General features: G+C 44.5%; 1 protein-coding gene across 1 annotated transcript in view; it reads right to left on the bottom strand.

The window, feature by feature from the left end:
• LOC126234909 (solute carrier family 46 member 3-like) overlaps window positions 1-17,608 on the bottom strand; it is a 239,534-nt gene that overhangs the window by 155,552 nt on the left and 66,374 nt on the right. The window contains exon 2 of the mRNA XM_049943649.1: window positions 3,445-3,574. Within this exon, the coding sequence (XP_049799606.1) occupies window positions 3,445-3,574 (130 nt within the window). The remainder of the gene's footprint in view (window positions 1-3,444; window positions 3,575-17,608) is intronic.

Raw genomic sequence — 17,608 nt, forward strand, 5'->3', positions numbered from 1 at the left:
ACGGCACTGCGTAGGATCCTACGGTCTTGGCGTGCATCCGTGCGTCGCTGCGGTCCGGTCCCAGGTCGACGGGCACGTGCACCTTCCGCCGACCACTGGCGACAACATCGATGTACTGTGGAGACCTCACGCCCCACGTGTTGAGCAATTCGGCGGTACGTCCACCCGGCCTCCCGCATGCCCACTATACGCCCTCGCTCAAAGTCCGTCAACTGCACATACGGTTCACGTCCACGCTGTCGCGGCATGCTACCAGTGTTAAAGACTGCGATGGAGCTCCGTATGCCACGGCAAACTGGCTGACACTGACGGCGGCGGTGCACAAATGCTGCGCAGCTAGCGCCATTCGACGGCCAACACCGCGGTTCCTGGTGTGTCCGCTGTGCCGTGCGTGTGATCATTGCTTGTACAGCCCTCTCGCAGTGTCCGGAGCAAGTATGGTGGGTCTGACACACCGGTGTCAATGTGTTCTTTTTTCCATTTCCAGGAGTGTAGTTTCAATAAGTTCCGAATATTTTGTAGATTTATGCAACACTTTTTTTCGTGTGATGTTTCTTTATATAAACTGAGAGGTCCAGAGCTTAGAAATTTTCTTACAAAATATACAAATTTTGAAACACCAGAAGAATCAACAATAATATAATTGCATTTGCCTGCCTGTTACAAAGAAATGCTAAGAAAGGTCAGAGCAGAGCGTGAACATTAAAAAAAAAAACTGAGTACGCATTGAGAAATCACCAGACACTAGCGGTAGGAAAGTGTGAAATGTTGTGGTAGGTGTGCTAAAAAATGGTGATACAGTTTCCGAACGGCGTTTCCTATTAGCATGTAAAGAAGTATTATATTTGAATAACTTAACAATGGCTCGTTTATTCAATGAATTTACGGAGTTGTTATGGCCGAAAAGGGTGAAATTTGATAGTCTTTTACCCTCAGTTACTGCTGCTGCTCCATAAATGAAGAAGGCAGCCGAAGGCCTTTCTGAAGCTTCCACACATGACATACGTAATTTGTGCAGTATATGATTTAGACAATGTGAGCAGATACATACATTGTATCCTAAAGTGGACAAATTGATCTCAAGTGGCAAGAAGGTGTTTGTGAAAGTGTCAACAAGAATTGATTTGTTCAGAGCCAAAACTCCACATTTTACGTTTCCACGTAGACCCACAATTACTCGTTGTGGGACATTGTTAAATGTAGCAGTGTATTATGCAAACAATATTGAAAACTATAGATCGGTGATTGAGGAACTAAACAAGGATGACTCCTCTTCAGTTGACATTCTTCAGAACTTATTCAGAAACAGTACACTAAAATATGAACTGTCTTACGTATCTGCAAATTTGATATTTTTGTTTTACTCTATCAAAATATTGGAAACATCAACCAACTTATTAACTTAGACAGTCTACATCTACATCCATACTCCGCAAGCCACCTGACGGTGTGTGGCGGAGGGTACCTTGAGTACCTCTATCGGTTCTCCCTTCTATTCCAGTCTCGTATTGTTCGTGGAAAGAAGGATTGTCGGTATGCCTCTGTGTGGGCTCTAATCTCTCTGATTTTATCCTCATGGTCTCTTCGCGAGATATACGTAGGTGGGAGCAATATACTGCTTGACTCCTCGGTGAAGGTATGTTCTCGAAACTTCAACAAAAGCCCGTACCGAGATACTGAGCGTCTCTCCTGCAGAGTCTTCCACTGGAGTTTATCTATCATCTCCGTAACGCTTTCGCGATTTCTAAATGATCCTGTAACGAAGCGCGCTGCTCTCCGTTGGATCTTCTCTATCTCTTCTATCAACCCTATCTGGTACGGATCCCACACAGGTGAGCAATATTCAAGCAGTGGGCGAACAAGTGTACTGTAACCTACTTCCTTTGTTTTCGGATTGCATTTCCTTAGGATTCTTCCAATGAATCTCAGTCTGGCATCCACTTTACCGACGATCAAGTTTATATGATCATTCCATTTTAAATCACCCCTAATGCCTACTCCCAGATAATTCACGGAATTAACTGCTTCCAGTTGCTGACCTGCTATATTGTAGCTAAATGATAAAGGATCTTTCTTTCTTTGTATTCGCAGTACATTACACTAGTCTACATTGAGATTCAATTGCCATTCCCTGCACCATGCGTCAATTCGTTGTAGATCCTCCTACATTTCAGTACAATTTTCCATTGTTACAACCTTTCGATATACCACAGTATCATCCGCGAAAAGCCTCAGTGAACTTCCGATGTTATCCACAAGGTCATTTATGTATGTTGTGAATAGCAACGGTCCTACGACACTCCCCTACGGCACACCTGAAATCACTCTTACTTCGGAAGACTTCTCTCCATTGAGAATGACATGCTGCGTTCTGTTATCTAGGAACTCTTCAATCCAATCACACAATTGGTCTGATAGTCCATATGCTCTTACTTTGTTCATTAAACGACTGTGGGGAACTGTATCGAACGCCTTGCGGAAGTCAAGAAACACGGCATCTACCTGGGAACCCGTGTCTATGGCCCTCTGAGTCTCGTGGACGAATAGCGAGAGCTAGGTTTCACACGATCGTCTTTTTCGAAACCCATGCTGATTCCTACAGAGTAGATTTCTAGTCTCCAGAAAAGTCATTATACTCGAACATAATACGTGTTCCAAAATTCTACAACTGATCGACGTTAGAGATATAGGTCTATAGTTCTGCACATCTGTTCGACGTCCCTTCTTGAAAACGGGGATGACCTGTGCCCTTTTCCAATCCTTTGGAACGCTAGGATTGGAAAAGGGCACAGTTCAGTCAATGAAGTGCATGACATTCAGAAAAAAATTAACTCACACAAACGTCTAAAAGTGGAAGCTGTTAAACAGAAATTTAAAAATGTGCTCGAAAAGAATGATGGATTTCATATTATGTGTAAAATTTCCAAGGTTTTGAAAGGAGAAGTATATGTTGGTGAACCTGAAAATGTGTGTGCCAGTAACTTCCCTTTGATGAAATGTGCAAGACTATCATCATGTGATGCTGAAAAGTTCTTATGCCGCCAGTGTGCATTGTTTCAAGACAACTGACATCGGTATGCGAGGAAAACTTGAAGAAAATTTTCGTAGTTCACTGCAACAGTGAGTTTTTCAATCCAGCACTGCGTCAGCATGACATGTGAGTGATTTATTAACATAAGTATTTAAAATTTTGTAATAGTGAAAAAAAATATTTTCCTATTTGTATGCAATTTTTTATATTTTTCTTATACAACAAATTAAAATATTTTAAAGTTTTTAGCACATAAAAATCTATTCCCTAGTCGTGAGGCTCCAGGGGACCAGAATGGTGATGGTGGGGTGTATTTTGTCCCGGATGAGGGCTCACCTCGCAGCATTTCATGAAGTTTTGCATGCACGTGGTGGAGATGATAGTGTGGATAATGTCCTTGTGGGTGGACTCACCTTGTAGATCATGAGGTTCTGGGTGACCACGGTGGAGATGGTAGTGGCCACGTAGTATAGGAACATGAGCGGCTCCACTGTCACGTAACGGGACGCCCACTTCACGGCGCCCACCACCACCGGCTGCATCCTGCACAACAGCAAGAACAACATCAGCACAAGATACCGTTACACGAAACATTACGCTTCTTGTTCAATCATCTATCTCGATATCCATGTTTTAGTTTTTATTCTTGGTAAGATATTGGTACAAGGTAAAGCACTACAGCCCGCATCTCGTGGTCGTGCGGTAGCGTTCTCGCTACCCACGCCCGGGTTCCCGGGTTCGATTCCCGGCGGGGTCAGGGATTTTCTCTGCCTCGTGATGGCTGGGTGATGTGTGCTGTCCTTAGGTTAGTTAGGTTTAAGTAGTTCTAAGTTCTAGGGGACTTATGACCACAGCAGTTGAGTCCCATAGTGCTCAGAGCCATTTGAACCATTTTTAAAGCACTACAGAATATTTACTGTTCTGATTGGTTTTTGCAAATATTCTACGTCCGTTTATGAGACTGGTAAGAGTAAATCAGCACTTTAAATTGTATAGGAACTGTTCGTCTGTTGTTGGGACAAATGAACGTGTTGAAAGCTTAGATATTAAATACATTACACAAATTAGATTTCAGAGATGTGCTGCTAGTATCGTAACAGGAAGGTACAGCATCAAGGTGTAACACAGATGCTTAAATGAGAATCTTTGGAAGAAAGACGACGTTGTTCTTGGGAAATCATCTGGGGAAAATTTAAAGTACTTGTATTCAACGAAGACTGTATGACGAATGTGCTGCCATCATCGTAAAAATGGTTCAAATGGCTCTGAGCACTGTGGGACTTAACTTCTGAGGTCATCAGTCCCCTAGAACTTAGAACTACCTAAACCTAACTAACCTAAGGACACCACACACATCCATGCCCGAGGCAGGATTCCAACCTGCGACCGTAGCGGTCGCGCGGTTCCAGACTGTAGCGCCTAGAACCAAAAAAATGGTTCAAATGGCTCTGAGCACTATGGGACTCAACTGCTGAGGTCATAAGTCCCCTAGAACTTAGAACTACTTAAACCTAACTAACCTAAGGACAACACACACATCCATGCCCGAGGCAGGATTCGAACCCGCGACCGTAGCGGTCGCGCGGTTCCAGACTGTAGCGCCAGAACCGCTAGGCCACTCCGGCCGGCATCATCATAAACAAGGTGATTCCGTGATGATGATACCATCGTAAACATAGTAATTCCGTGGTGATGATACAGACTCTCAGGGATTATGGAGAACGGTAAATGTATCAGTTTGATCCGGAAACGACCGAATCGAAAGTTGTAAGTGGAAATCTACCCTAGTTCCGCCTTAGCCTTGCGCAAGGCTCAAACTAAGGGTTCCAACATATGAATCATGATCATGACGTACAGAACTCCCGCTGAATACTCCCCAATACCCCCAGATAATTTCCCGTGTTGATGGGCTAGAAACAGGGCGCGTAGCTTGATGCCAGAGAGTCCGATAATCCTAACTCCACGAAGCAGTAATAATCACTTCAGTTCATCTGTACAAGTTTCAGAAGCTGCTACATTTGCAAAATTTACTGAAAAAGGTGTCTCTCAGTGTCACTGCAGACATGGCATCGTCGCATAAAGTTCTGTTATAGTCGTTCTACACTGTTCAGTCACATTAATGTGATCCCCTGTCAAAAGCCTCAATAATCACGTTTTGCAGCGCGGACTGTTGCGAGAAGTGCAGGAAGAAAGTCATTGAGGTTCAGGAAGGTAACGACAGGGATATGCAGCCCTGCCGAATTCAGTGCCGTGGTCAGCTATGGTAAGTTTCTTGGCTGAGGATGCATGGCGTTTATAGCCTGATCGAGATCGTCCCACAGATTTTGAATTGGGTTTAAATCGGGAGATTTTGGGGGCCACTGGAGTACAGTACACTCATCCTGATGCTCTTCGAACCATACACTGCGAGGTACGTGACATGTTGCATTGCCCAGCTGGTAGATGACATTGTTCCGAGGAGAAACAAACTGCACGTAGAGGTGGACACGGTCCCCAAGGATAGACGCGTACTTGTGTTGATACATTGTGTCTTCCTAAATGACGAGACCACCCAGGGAATGCCACAAAAACATTATCCAGCCCATAACGCTCCCTCCTCCGGCCTGGACGATTGTTGCAGGATGTTTGCTTTCGGACGTTTCACGCATACCTGCCAAGGCCATCTGTCCGATGGAGTATAAAACTGATTCATCTGAAAAGGCCACCTGTCGCCACTTAGTGGACGTTCAGTATGGTATTGACATGCAAATTCCAGCCTTTGTCTCCAATGAACAGCGTACATGAACCTGGTGTCTGCTGCAGAGGCCCATACACAGCAACGTTTGCTGAATTGTCGTTGAGGGGAGACTGCTGGTAGCGCCTTGTTTCGTCTGGGCGGTCAGTTGCTCAACAGTTGCTCATCTCCGCAGCCGTAGTTCACCCCAGTCATCTATGGCCTGTGGTGCATCACAGCTGTATCGCCTACTGTTTTGGATACTGCAATTTTGCAATGCACGGCATACTTTAACCAGGGCGAACTTTCAGTTTCAGAAATTCTTCCACCAACTGTCCGAAAGAAAATGATCATGTGCTTTTGGAAGTCAGAAAATCGCTCCGTTTCCGCTCCCCCCCCCTCTATGACACGCTTTAATATCCTCCATTGATAATGATGCCGCCTGAGTCTGTGAATGGTTGTTGCACGTTGAGTCAAACATCGTGGTCACATGAACGTGACTGGAAATGAAGTATCACGCTTCTTGACAGAGCGTAGGGGAACGATGCGGGAGATCCGCACCACCGTACTAGGCAAGGTCCGAATGGAGGTGGTTTGCCGTTACCTTCCTCCGACCGCAATGGGGACGAATGATGATTATGAAGACAACACAACAATATCCAGTCGTCTCGGGGCAGGTGAAAATCCCTGACCCGCCGGAAATCGAACCCGGGCCCCGTGCTCGGGAAGCGAGGACGCTACCGCGAGACCACGAGTTGCGGACATTTAATGTGACTGAACCGTTTAATATCCCAGGTGTCGTCTGGAATGTCCCAAGAAGTGAGAATTCTTGCCAGGATAATCTCTTCAGTCCTGACAGGCGTCTCGTACATAAAACTTTTCACGTGACCCCACAAGAAGAAATCAAGTGGGGACAGATCAAGTGATGGTTGTGGTCACGGAACAGGACGTCCTCTGCCGATCCACTTTTCAGAGAATGTCTGATTCATGTGTTCACGAACCGTCAAACCAAAGTGTGGTGGGGTCTGTCATTTTGAAACCGCATCCGTTGGCGAATAACAGGTGGGATATGATCCAGAAACCTGTGTGGTATGTCTCCAACAAAAACTGTGTACGCTGGGGCATTTAAGAGGGGAGGAAGAAGAGACGGGCCTAGTATATAATCACTGACTACGCCTGCCCACTCGCTGACAGATAATTTGTGTTGATGGCTCTTCACAACTGTAGCATGGGGATTCTCATCGGCCCAAACATGACGTCTATTTAGCATCTCGTCACTGTCGAAACAGGCCTCATCCGTGAAAATTACATACGCAGTAATGTGTGGATCGACTGTAAGGCGCTGCAATAATCATTGGCTAAACGCTAAAGGAGGTCTAAAGTCAGCAAGAATCAAAGTATGCACCTTCTGTGGATGGTAAGGGTGTAGCTACAGTTCCATTTTACTCGCCACACAATACTTTGTGACAAATTCATTCATGTGCTGATTGCAGACGTTTCATCCACTCAAACAAGCACTGCAACTTCTAAGCCGGGAGACCGTGTAATTCGTCGTCCTACTCGGTCGTTTTAATGTAATAGCAATTGCCCTGGTTCACTTAATCGCTGGAACAGTCTTGGAAACATGATGTGAGATTGGTATTTCTACGCGGACATTTGTTCCTGTACAACTTTTCTGCTTCCGTGTTGCGTCCACTTGCTTGTCCATACACGGAAATCACGTCTGTAAGCTTCGTAACTGGGCACAACTCGATTTGGTAAGGAATGATCTACGTTAGTACTTCAACTTGTAAACACAGACTGCAGTTTACTGCAGTACAGACGTTATACACCAGAATTGCTCGTGTCAGTGCAGAGTTCGCCATGTACACGCCTGGAAATGGAAAAAAGAACACATTGACACCGGTGTGTCAGACCCACCATACTTGCTCCGGACACTGCGAGAGGGCTGTACAAGCAATGATCACACGCACGGCACAGCGGACACACCAGGAACCGCGGTGTTGGCCGTCGAGTGGCGCTAGCTGCGCAGCATTTGTGCACCGCCGCCGTCAGTGTCAGCCAGTTTGCCGTGGCATACGGAGCTCCATCGCAGTCTTTAACACTGGTAGCATGCCGCGACATCGTGGACGTGAACCGTATGTGCAGTTGACGGACTTTGAGCGAGGGCGTATAGTGGGCATGCGGGAGGCCGGGTGGACGTATCGCCGAATTGCTCAACACGTGGGGCGTGAGGTCTCCACAGTACATCGATGTTGTCGCCAGTGGTCGGCGGAAGGTGCACGTGCCCGTCGACCTGGGACCGGACCGCAGCGACGCACGGATGCACGCCAAGACCGTAGGATCCTACGCAGTGCTGTAGGGGACCGCACCGCCACTTCCCAGCAAATTAGGGACACTGTTGCTCCTGGGGTATCGGCGAGGACCATTCGCAACCGTCTCCATGAAGCTGGGCTACGGTCCCGCACACCGTTAGGCCGTCTTCCGCTCACGCCCCAACATCGTGCAGCCCGCCTCCAGTGGTGTCGCGACAGGCGTGAATGGAGGGACGAATGGAGACGTGTCGTCTTCAGCGATGAGAGTCGCTTCTGCCTTGGTGCCAATGATGGTCGTATGCGTGTTTGGCGCCGTGCAGGTGAGCGCCACAATCAGGACTGCATACGACCGAGGCACACAGGGCCAACACCCGGCATCATGGTGTGGGGAGCGATCTCCTACACTGGCCGTACACCACTGGTGATCGTCGAGGGGACACTGAATAGTGCACGGTACATCCAAACCGTCATCGAACCCATCGTTCTACCATTCCTAGACCGGCAAGGGAACTTGCTGTTCCAACAGGACAATGCACGTCCGCATGTATCCCGTGCCACCCAACGTGCTCTAGAAGGTGTAAGTCAACTACCCTGGCCAGCAAGATCTCCGGATCTGTCCCCCATTGAGCATGTTTGGGACTGGATGAAGCGTCGTCTCACGCGGTCTGCACGTCCAGCACGAACGCTGGTCCAACTGAGGCGCCAGGTGGAAATGGCATGGCAAGCCGTTCCACAGGACTACATCCAGCATCTCTACGATCGTCTCCATGGGAGAATAGCAGCCTGCATTGCTGCGAAAGGTGGATATACACTGTACTAGTGCCGACATTGTGCATGCTCTGTTGCCTGTGTCTATGTGCCTGTGGTTCTGTCAGTGTGATCATGTGATGTATCTGACCCCAGGAATGTGTCAATAAAGTTTCCCCTTCCTGGGACAATGAATTCACGGTGTTCTTATTTCAATTTCCAGGAGTGTATAAAGAGGTGCCGGTTTTCTAATGAGGTGGATTCGAGCGTGGCAGCTCTCCTGGATGGCGGGGCATGTCACACCACCGGCTACACGCAGCAGCAGATGGGGCACCGGCATTCCAGTCCACGTCACGTCACTGGTTCGGCCCTCTGAGGCCAACGCGGAGTCCTTAGCCAGCCAGCGGTGGGCTACTCGATGGCTCCAAACACACGCCGGAGGCATCCTGAGGCGAGGGCCGCAGATTTGGCTGTCGGATCGCAGGCGCCCGTTATTGCCATGATATTAACCACGACGGCGAAGAAGCATGCAGCGGGCTGCCTCACGGCTCCCCAGTGAGCGGTGCTGAGGCAACGGGGATGAAGACCACTGAGTCGGCTGCCAGCACATCCTGACGTCGTCAAAACTCCATGGCTGTACACGACCGGCACGTCGCAGTACGTTGCATGGGTCACTGAGGTAGCCATTCCGCGCCAAGCTGTTTTGCAGACAGCAAAGTGGCGTCCTTGGCAGGACCCTGTGATGTAGACAGAGAGGAATGCGGCACTGTAACTGGGAATAATAAAACACTTGAAGATCACGGCTGAGTTTTAGTACAGCGCATCCTGAGAATTTCCATACATGTCCAACATTCCTCCACTGCACGCCAACACCTACATTTGGCTGTGATGGCTACAGTTCCATTAGACAGAGAGCCATTGGCGTGCAACAATCGTCGGAAGAGTCCAGGCCGGAGAAGGGAGCATTATGGTCTGGAGAATGTTTTAGTGGCATTCCCTGCATGATCTCGTCATTCTGTAAGGCACACTAGATCAACTCATGTATGCATCAATCTTTGGGGATCATGTCTGCCCCTACATGCAGTTTGTTTTTTCCTGAGCACGATGGCACCTACCAGCAGGACAACGCAAAGTATCACACAGCTCACAGTGTACGTGCGTGGTTTGAAGAGCACCAGGGTGAGTTTTTCCGTACACCCCTGTCCACCAGACTCCCCGAGTTTAAACCAAATCTAGAATGTGCGGGACAACTTCGATCGTGCTGTTCGCACCGTGGATCCTCAACCGAGAAACTCAGCGCAGCTGGCCACGGCAGTGGAGTCGGCATGGCTCGTCCCTGCCGGTACTTTCCAGAACCTCACTGAATCTTCCCCTGCACGTCTGGCTGCGGTCCCCGCTGCAAAAAGTGGTTATTTAGGCTTTTGACAGATGGTCACATTAATGTGACTGGAGCACTGGACTGTGTATGTTAACTGGAATACATTCTTTGAAATTATAAAGATAACAGGAATAAAATACAAGAGGGAAATATTATATACGACTTGTACAAAAACCACACTGCAGTTATAAGATTCGAAGGGCATGGAAAGGAAGCCATGGTTGAGAAGGGTATAAGACAGAATTGTGATCTCTCTTCAAAGTTATTCAATTTGTACATTGAGCAAGCAGTAAAGAAACTCAAGGAGAAATTTGGAAAGAAAAATAAAGTTCAAGAACAAGAAACAAAAATTCTGAGATTTTCCGATGACATTATAATTCTGTCAGAAATGGCACTAGATTTGTATGAGCAGTTGAAGGGCATGGATATTGTCTTGCAAATGCAAATGTCGTTTGACTAGGGCCTGCCATCAGGTAGACCATTCGCCAGGTGCAAGTCTTTCGATTTGACGCCACTTCGGCGACTTGCGAGTCGATGGGGATGAAATGATGATGATTAGGACAACACAACACCCAGTCCCTGAGCGGAGAAAATCTCCGACCCAGCCGGGAAGCTAACCTGGGCCCTTAAGATTGACATTCTGTCGCGCTGACCACTCAGCTACCGGGGCGGACGATATTATCTTGAAAAGATGTTATAAGATGATTATCAACAAAAGTAAAACTAGTATAATGGAATGTCATACAACTAAATCAGACGATGTTGAGAAACGTACGTTAGGAAATGAGACACTAAAAGTAGTAGGTGAGTTTTTCTTTTTGGCCAACAAAATAACTGATGGTATCTGAAGTAGAATGGATATGAAATGCAGACTGCAATAGCGAGAAAGTCTCTGAAAATCAGAAATTTATTAACATTTAATATAAATTTAAGTGTTAGGAAGTCTTTTCTGAAGATATTTCTCTGGGTTGTAGCCTTTTACTTTTGTGAAATGTGGACGATAAGCAGTTTGAACATAAACATTTGAAATGTGGTGCTGTGAAAGATTTCTGGAGATTAGATGGATAGGACCTGTAAGTAATGAGGAGCTACTGAACAGAACTGGGGAAAAAGAAATTATGGCAAAATTTCACTAAAACAAGGGATCGGTTGATAAGACACATCCTGAGGTATCAAGTAATTGTTAATTTGTTAAAGGAGAGAAGCGTGGGGGTTAAAAACTGTAGAGGCTGACCAAGGTCAGACTACAGTAAGCCAGATCAATTGGACGTGTAGGTTGCAAAAGTTATGTAGAGACTCAAATCACAAGAAAACCACACAAAAACGTGTTACCATTTAATGTTATGTTAGTCTTTAAGAGTACAGTGTATTATGTAAATCTATGATAGGTCTTGTTAAAAATGGTGTTGCGGCGCAGTGTAAATACACTGGACTAGCATATGAAAGGAGCGTGGTTAAAATCCCGTCAGTTTGAGGAGAAAACGAATGTGACAATTCAGTGAGGTGACAAGAGTCATGGGATACCTCCTAAGATCGTGTCGGACCTCCTTTTGCAGCTCGACGTGGCATGGATTCCACAAATCGCTGGAAGACACCTGCAGAAATATTGAGCCATGTTCCCTCTACAGCCGTCCGTTAGGCCGGTATTACACTATCAAATTTCTTTGTCAAAGATTTGATCAAAGATGTGATCCAATATTCCGTCCAATATATTTGACAAAGATCTTTGACGTAGCGCTACAAGGGGTATTACACTGTCATCAAATTTTTCGTCAAAGTTCAAGATGGCCGACAACAACTTGTTATTAACTGCAGCAGTTCTACATACTCCAATTGCATTGTGTGCACATGCGGAAAAGAAGTGAGGGGAAAAAATGGAACCATACATACGAGGTTGACAGTCTTAAAAGTCCTGGGATTACAACTTGATAATAAATTCAGTTGGGAGGAGCACACCACAGAACTGCAGAAAGGCCTTAACAAATCTGTATTTGCAATTCGAGTGTTAGCAGACATAGGCAACATAAAAATGAAAAAGCTTGCATACTTTCATTCCATAATGTCATATGGGATAATATTTTGGGGTAAATCTTGAAGTCAAACAAAAGTTTTCAAGGTCCAAAAGCGTGTAATACGTATTATTTGTGGAGTAAATTCACGGACCTCCTGCAGAAACCTCTTCAAAGAACTGGGTATACTAACTACTGCCTCTCAGTATATTTACTTCTTAATAAAATTTGTCGTAAATAATATATCTCTTTTTCCAACAAACAACTCAGTTCATACATACAATACCAGGAACAAAAATGATCTGCACAAGGACTTAAAAGCACTTACTTTAGTTCAAAAAGGGGTCCACTACTCAGGAACACTCATCTTCAATAATTTGCCAGGAAACATAAAAAATTTAGTTAGAAATAAAGATCAGTTTATCAGTTTAAAAGGAGCCTGAAAGACTTACTACTGGCCAACTCCTTCTACTCCATTGGCGAAATTTTTAATAGAAACAAATGATGTATTTATTCATACTATTAGTATTTTTATTTCAGCTTAAAAAAATCGACATGTTCCACATCCACGAGGATCTCCTCAGCACGGATCTATGGAACGAAAAACTAATCTAATCTGGGTGAAGCCATGGGTTTTACGACGACACGATAAAAGCATTCAACAAAACTTGTTACGTGAGCTTACAGTGGAAGACGTCAAGTCGTACATCAATTACTTAAGAATGGATGAGCATACATTTCTGTATGTGCTCAATGAAGTGTATCCTCATATCACAAAGCACAATTTTCACTTAAGAACTGCTACATCTTCAGAAGACAGGCTCACTATAACACTCCGATTGCTTGCTACAGGAGAGGGTTATGTTAGGTTAGTTTAGGTTAGGTCAGGTTAGGTCTCCAATCTTCTTAATCTATTTTTGTATTCAGGGTGCCTCACGTTGTAAAGCGCCTCATCAGCTTCAGACATCTCTATTAATTCTGTAGTTGTCGGCACACACCAATTGTATTTACCGGCAATGGTTATAAAAACACTACAGACGACAGAACGCTGCAGCGATGCTAGCGCTCCGCGTGGTAACATATCGCATTGCAGTGAACAGAAGACAAGCGATTTCTTTGATCAAATATACGGCCTCGGCCTAGATTTGATCAAATATTGGACGACATTTGTCAAAGATCCCTATTACACTATCAAGTATCTTTGACAAAGATATTGGACAAAGAAATTTGATAGTGTAATACCGGCCTTACCGACAAAGTGTTGCCGGTGCACGAGTTTGTGCTTGAACTGACCTCTCGATTATATCTCATAAATGTTCGATGAGATTCATGTTGGGCGATCTAGGTGGCCAAATCATTTCGTCGAATAGCCCAGAATGTTCTTCAACAGTGGCACAGTAACATGGCGAATTGTCATCCATAAAAATTCCATCTTTGTTTAGGAACATGAAGTCCATGAACAGCTGCAAATGGTTTCCAAGTAGCCGAACATAACCATTTCCAGTCAATGGTCGGATCAGATACACGTAAACACGACCCACACCTTTATGGAACCACTACCAGTTTGCACAGTACCTTGTTGACAACTTGGGTCTATAGCTCGCAGGATCTGCTCCACACTCGAACCTCACGATCAGCTATGACCAATTGAAATCGGGACTCATCCGCCAGGCCACGGTTTTCCAGTCGTCTAGTGTCCAACCAATGTGGAAAGGAGCCCAGGAGAGGCGGTGCAGGCGATGTCGTGCTGTTAGCAAAGGCATTCACGTCATCTACTCGCCGGCCGGAGTGGCCATGTGGTTCTAGGAGCTACAGTCTGGAGCCGAGCGAGCGCTACGGTCGCAGGTTCAAATCCTGCCTCGGTCATGGGTGTGTGTGATGTCCTTAGGTTAGTTAGGTTTAATAAGCTCTAAGTTCTAGGGGACTGATGACCTCGGAAATTAAGTCCCATAGTGCTCAGAGAAATTTTTTTCATCTGCTGCTGTAGTCAATTGATGCCAAATTTCGCTGCACTGTCCTAAAGGATACGTTCGTCATACAGCCCACATTAATTTCTGCGATTATTTCACGCAGTGTTGCTTGTCTGTTAGCACTGACAGATTTATGCAGGCACTGCTGCTCTCGGTCGTTACGTGAAGGCCATAGGTCAATGCTTTATCAGTGGTGAGAGCTACAGCCTGAAATCTGGTTTTATCAGCACACTCTAGACACTGTGGATCTCGGAATAGTGAATTCCCTAACGATTTCCGAAAAGGAATGTCCATGCGTCTAGCTCCAGTTAACAAACAGCGTTCAAAGTCTGTTAATTCCCATCATGCGACCGTACCAAAGTCAGAAACCTTTTCACATGCATAACCTGAGTACAAATAACAGCTCCGCCAATGCACTGTCCTTTTATACCTCGAGTACGTCATACTACCGCCATCTGTATATGTGCATATGGCTATCCCATGATTTTTGATGCCTTCATGTATGATACAAAGCCCAGTTACATTTTAGGATCACTTCAAGTACACTGTTGGCCATTAAAATTGCATTCCAACACCATGAATTCGGCTTGTAACAAATATGGGGAAAGTGGCACGAAATGTACTACATACCTGGATATGTATACCGTTAGCATTTCAGTGCTACTGTGAAAAAAAGAAAAAAAAATTCAAATGGCTCTGAGGACTATGGGACTTAACGTCTGAGGTCATCAGTCCCCTAGAACTTAGAACTACTTAAACCTAACTAACCTAAGGACATCACACACATCCATGCCCGAGGCAGGATTCGAATCTGCGATCGTAGCGTACTGTGCAAAGCACATAGTGTTAATGCCATATGCATTCTACACAGAATGCTCAGAAACAGTCTGAAATATTTGTAACTGCATTGCAGGGTAGAATGCGCTGAGAAATAAATCTCAATGCAAAAATTTATTGCCTTGCGCCGTTTCGGAATTAATTGGCGTTGAAGTTAACCAAACAGGCCGCTGCGCGCACAAATTCAGGCGACCCACCAGGTACAATTAGTGGTAGTTGTTCTCGTAGCGTAAATGATAGCATACGAGACTGTTCATCCAACGGTCCGAGTTCGATCGTTACTACCGACTCACGTCCAGTTTTTGTATTGCTCTCTTGTTCGTTTTTAGGAAACCAAGCGAACACGTTTGGCGACATCGTCTCTGGCGGACCGTTTGAATTTGCGTGCGCAACGGCCTTGTTGCGTAATTTCAATGCTTGTTAACTCGGAAAAACGCAATGTACACAATTTTTTTCGTAACAGTTGTTCTCAGCACATCCTATCCTGCAACTCTGTGTGATGTCCTTAGGTTAGTTAGGTTTAAGTAGTTGTAAGTTCTATGGGACTGATGACCTTAGAAGTTAAGTCCCATAGTGCTCAGAGCCATTTGAACCACTTTGTAAAATTCATGATAGGAAAAGAGTTGAAACAGAGAATTTTGTACTTAATTTGCTATGTAACACACCATTGAACATCTAATAGTGATAATTAACTAACGTATAACCTGTAAATTATGACTTACTTCGAATAAAATCTGAAGTAGTAGACTGCTCTACCGTTTAGTAGCAATGTAACAATCTTCAAACTATTTTACCAACATAAGAGTTTATTTGCGGTGATTGTTGCAAGGACTGAAGGGACTATGAACTCCAAAGTTGGGCACACTGCTGTTATTGCATTGGTCTGTCACCTTCCAACCACTTGCAGACTGAACTCGAGAAGGCGGCAAAACAATCAAGTAATGAACCGGCGCGCACACGGCCTCGACGAACGTAACCACTAAGTTGCACCAATTTGATAACAATGTCGCAAACGTGTTCACCTGCCGAGTTAAAGCCGTACAGGGAATGAGATAACGGCTGCGGCACGTGTTGCCTGGTGTCTACAAGAACGCAGAGCGAAAAGTACACAATGCGCACCGAAAACAACAGGGGCTCAGGCCGAGGATATGAGGAACGCCGAATACTCTGCACCTCCAAAATATCTGTCACGGGAGTGTATGAACTGATGCCTTTTTACTATGGAATACAGACATTCAAGATTGCAATGATGATCCAAAAGCGTTCTGCAGAAATTACAAAATTCTAGATGTAATAAGAAACTATAAAATCCTGGATGGTACAAGTAAACTATCAAATATATTTTAGAACTAGCGAAGATAATCACAAAAGTAAATAAAAACAACACAGAAATAAATTCGTTTTCAATAAACACTTATACTAGAACAAGCTAGGTTTGACAAACAAGACTAATTGTGAAATATTAGCAAAATATTTCGAGAATCTACTAAATTGTGAACCCCCCAAAGATAAAATGAGTTTTGAAAACCACCGAAATACTAATACCGAGTCAAAACCTCCAGACGCTGAAGAAATAAAACACATAATACACAGTCTAAAAAACAATAAAGCCCCAGGTGAAGACTCCATAGTACCAGAAATCCTAAAAATAATGGATACCAACCTCCCACAAGTTTTGGAACATATGTTTAAGAAGATCTGGGACGAAGAAAGAATTCCTGAAGACTGGCAGTGTGCCCTGATACACCCACTACACAAAAAGAGGGATAAGATGAATGTTAATAATTATAGAGGGATCTCGCTACTACCAGTAGGATACAAAATTTTGTCAAGGAAATTACTTCAAATCGTGGAGCCAGTTCTGGATAAAAAAATAGGTGAATATCAAGCAGGTTTTAGACAAGGTAGATCCTGTGTTGAACAAATATTTAACCTGAAAACACTAATTCGTTACAGAATCTCAAGAGGCCAGAGATTTGCAATAGTATTTGTAGATTTCAAAAAAGCATACGACTCGGTAGATAGAGAAACACTACTGAAAGTATTGGAAGAATTTGGGGTCGATAAGAAAACAATTCAAATTATCAAACAGACGCTAACAAACAGTAAGGCCGAAGTTAAATTTATGGGTGAAATTTCAAGGAAGTTCGAAATTAAAACAGGTGTTAGACAAGGTGATGGTTTATCCCCAATCCTCTTCAACTGCGTACTGGAAAAGATATTGAGAATATGGAAAGAAGAACTCAAAGGCACCAAGAATGACATCAGAATTGGAACAAAAAAAGAAAAAATAGAAGTGGACTGTTTAGCTTTTGCAGACGATCTGGCAATAATTACGGAAAACGAAGAAATAGCTCAGAATTACTTGGAGAAACTACAAGAAGTTTCGGCCAGAGCTGGACTGCAGATTTCATTTGAAAAAACCGCGTATATGTCTAATCATAGAAATAACAAGAAAAATCTTATTATTAAATACGGCAATATTAAGAGAGTAGAAAAATTTAAGTATTTAGGTGAAATAATCCAAGTGAATGGTTTAGACAAGAGTGCAAACCAGGCGAGAGCAAGGAAAATGGAATTTGCTTTTCAAAAAACCAAAGACATATAT

Source organism: Schistocerca nitens, chromosome 2 (genome assembly GCF_023898315.1).
Source record: "Schistocerca nitens isolate TAMUIC-IGC-003100 chromosome 2, iqSchNite1.1, whole genome shotgun sequence".
In the NCBI taxonomy this organism is placed as follows: Eukaryota; Metazoa; Arthropoda; class Insecta; order Orthoptera; family Acrididae; genus Schistocerca; species Schistocerca nitens.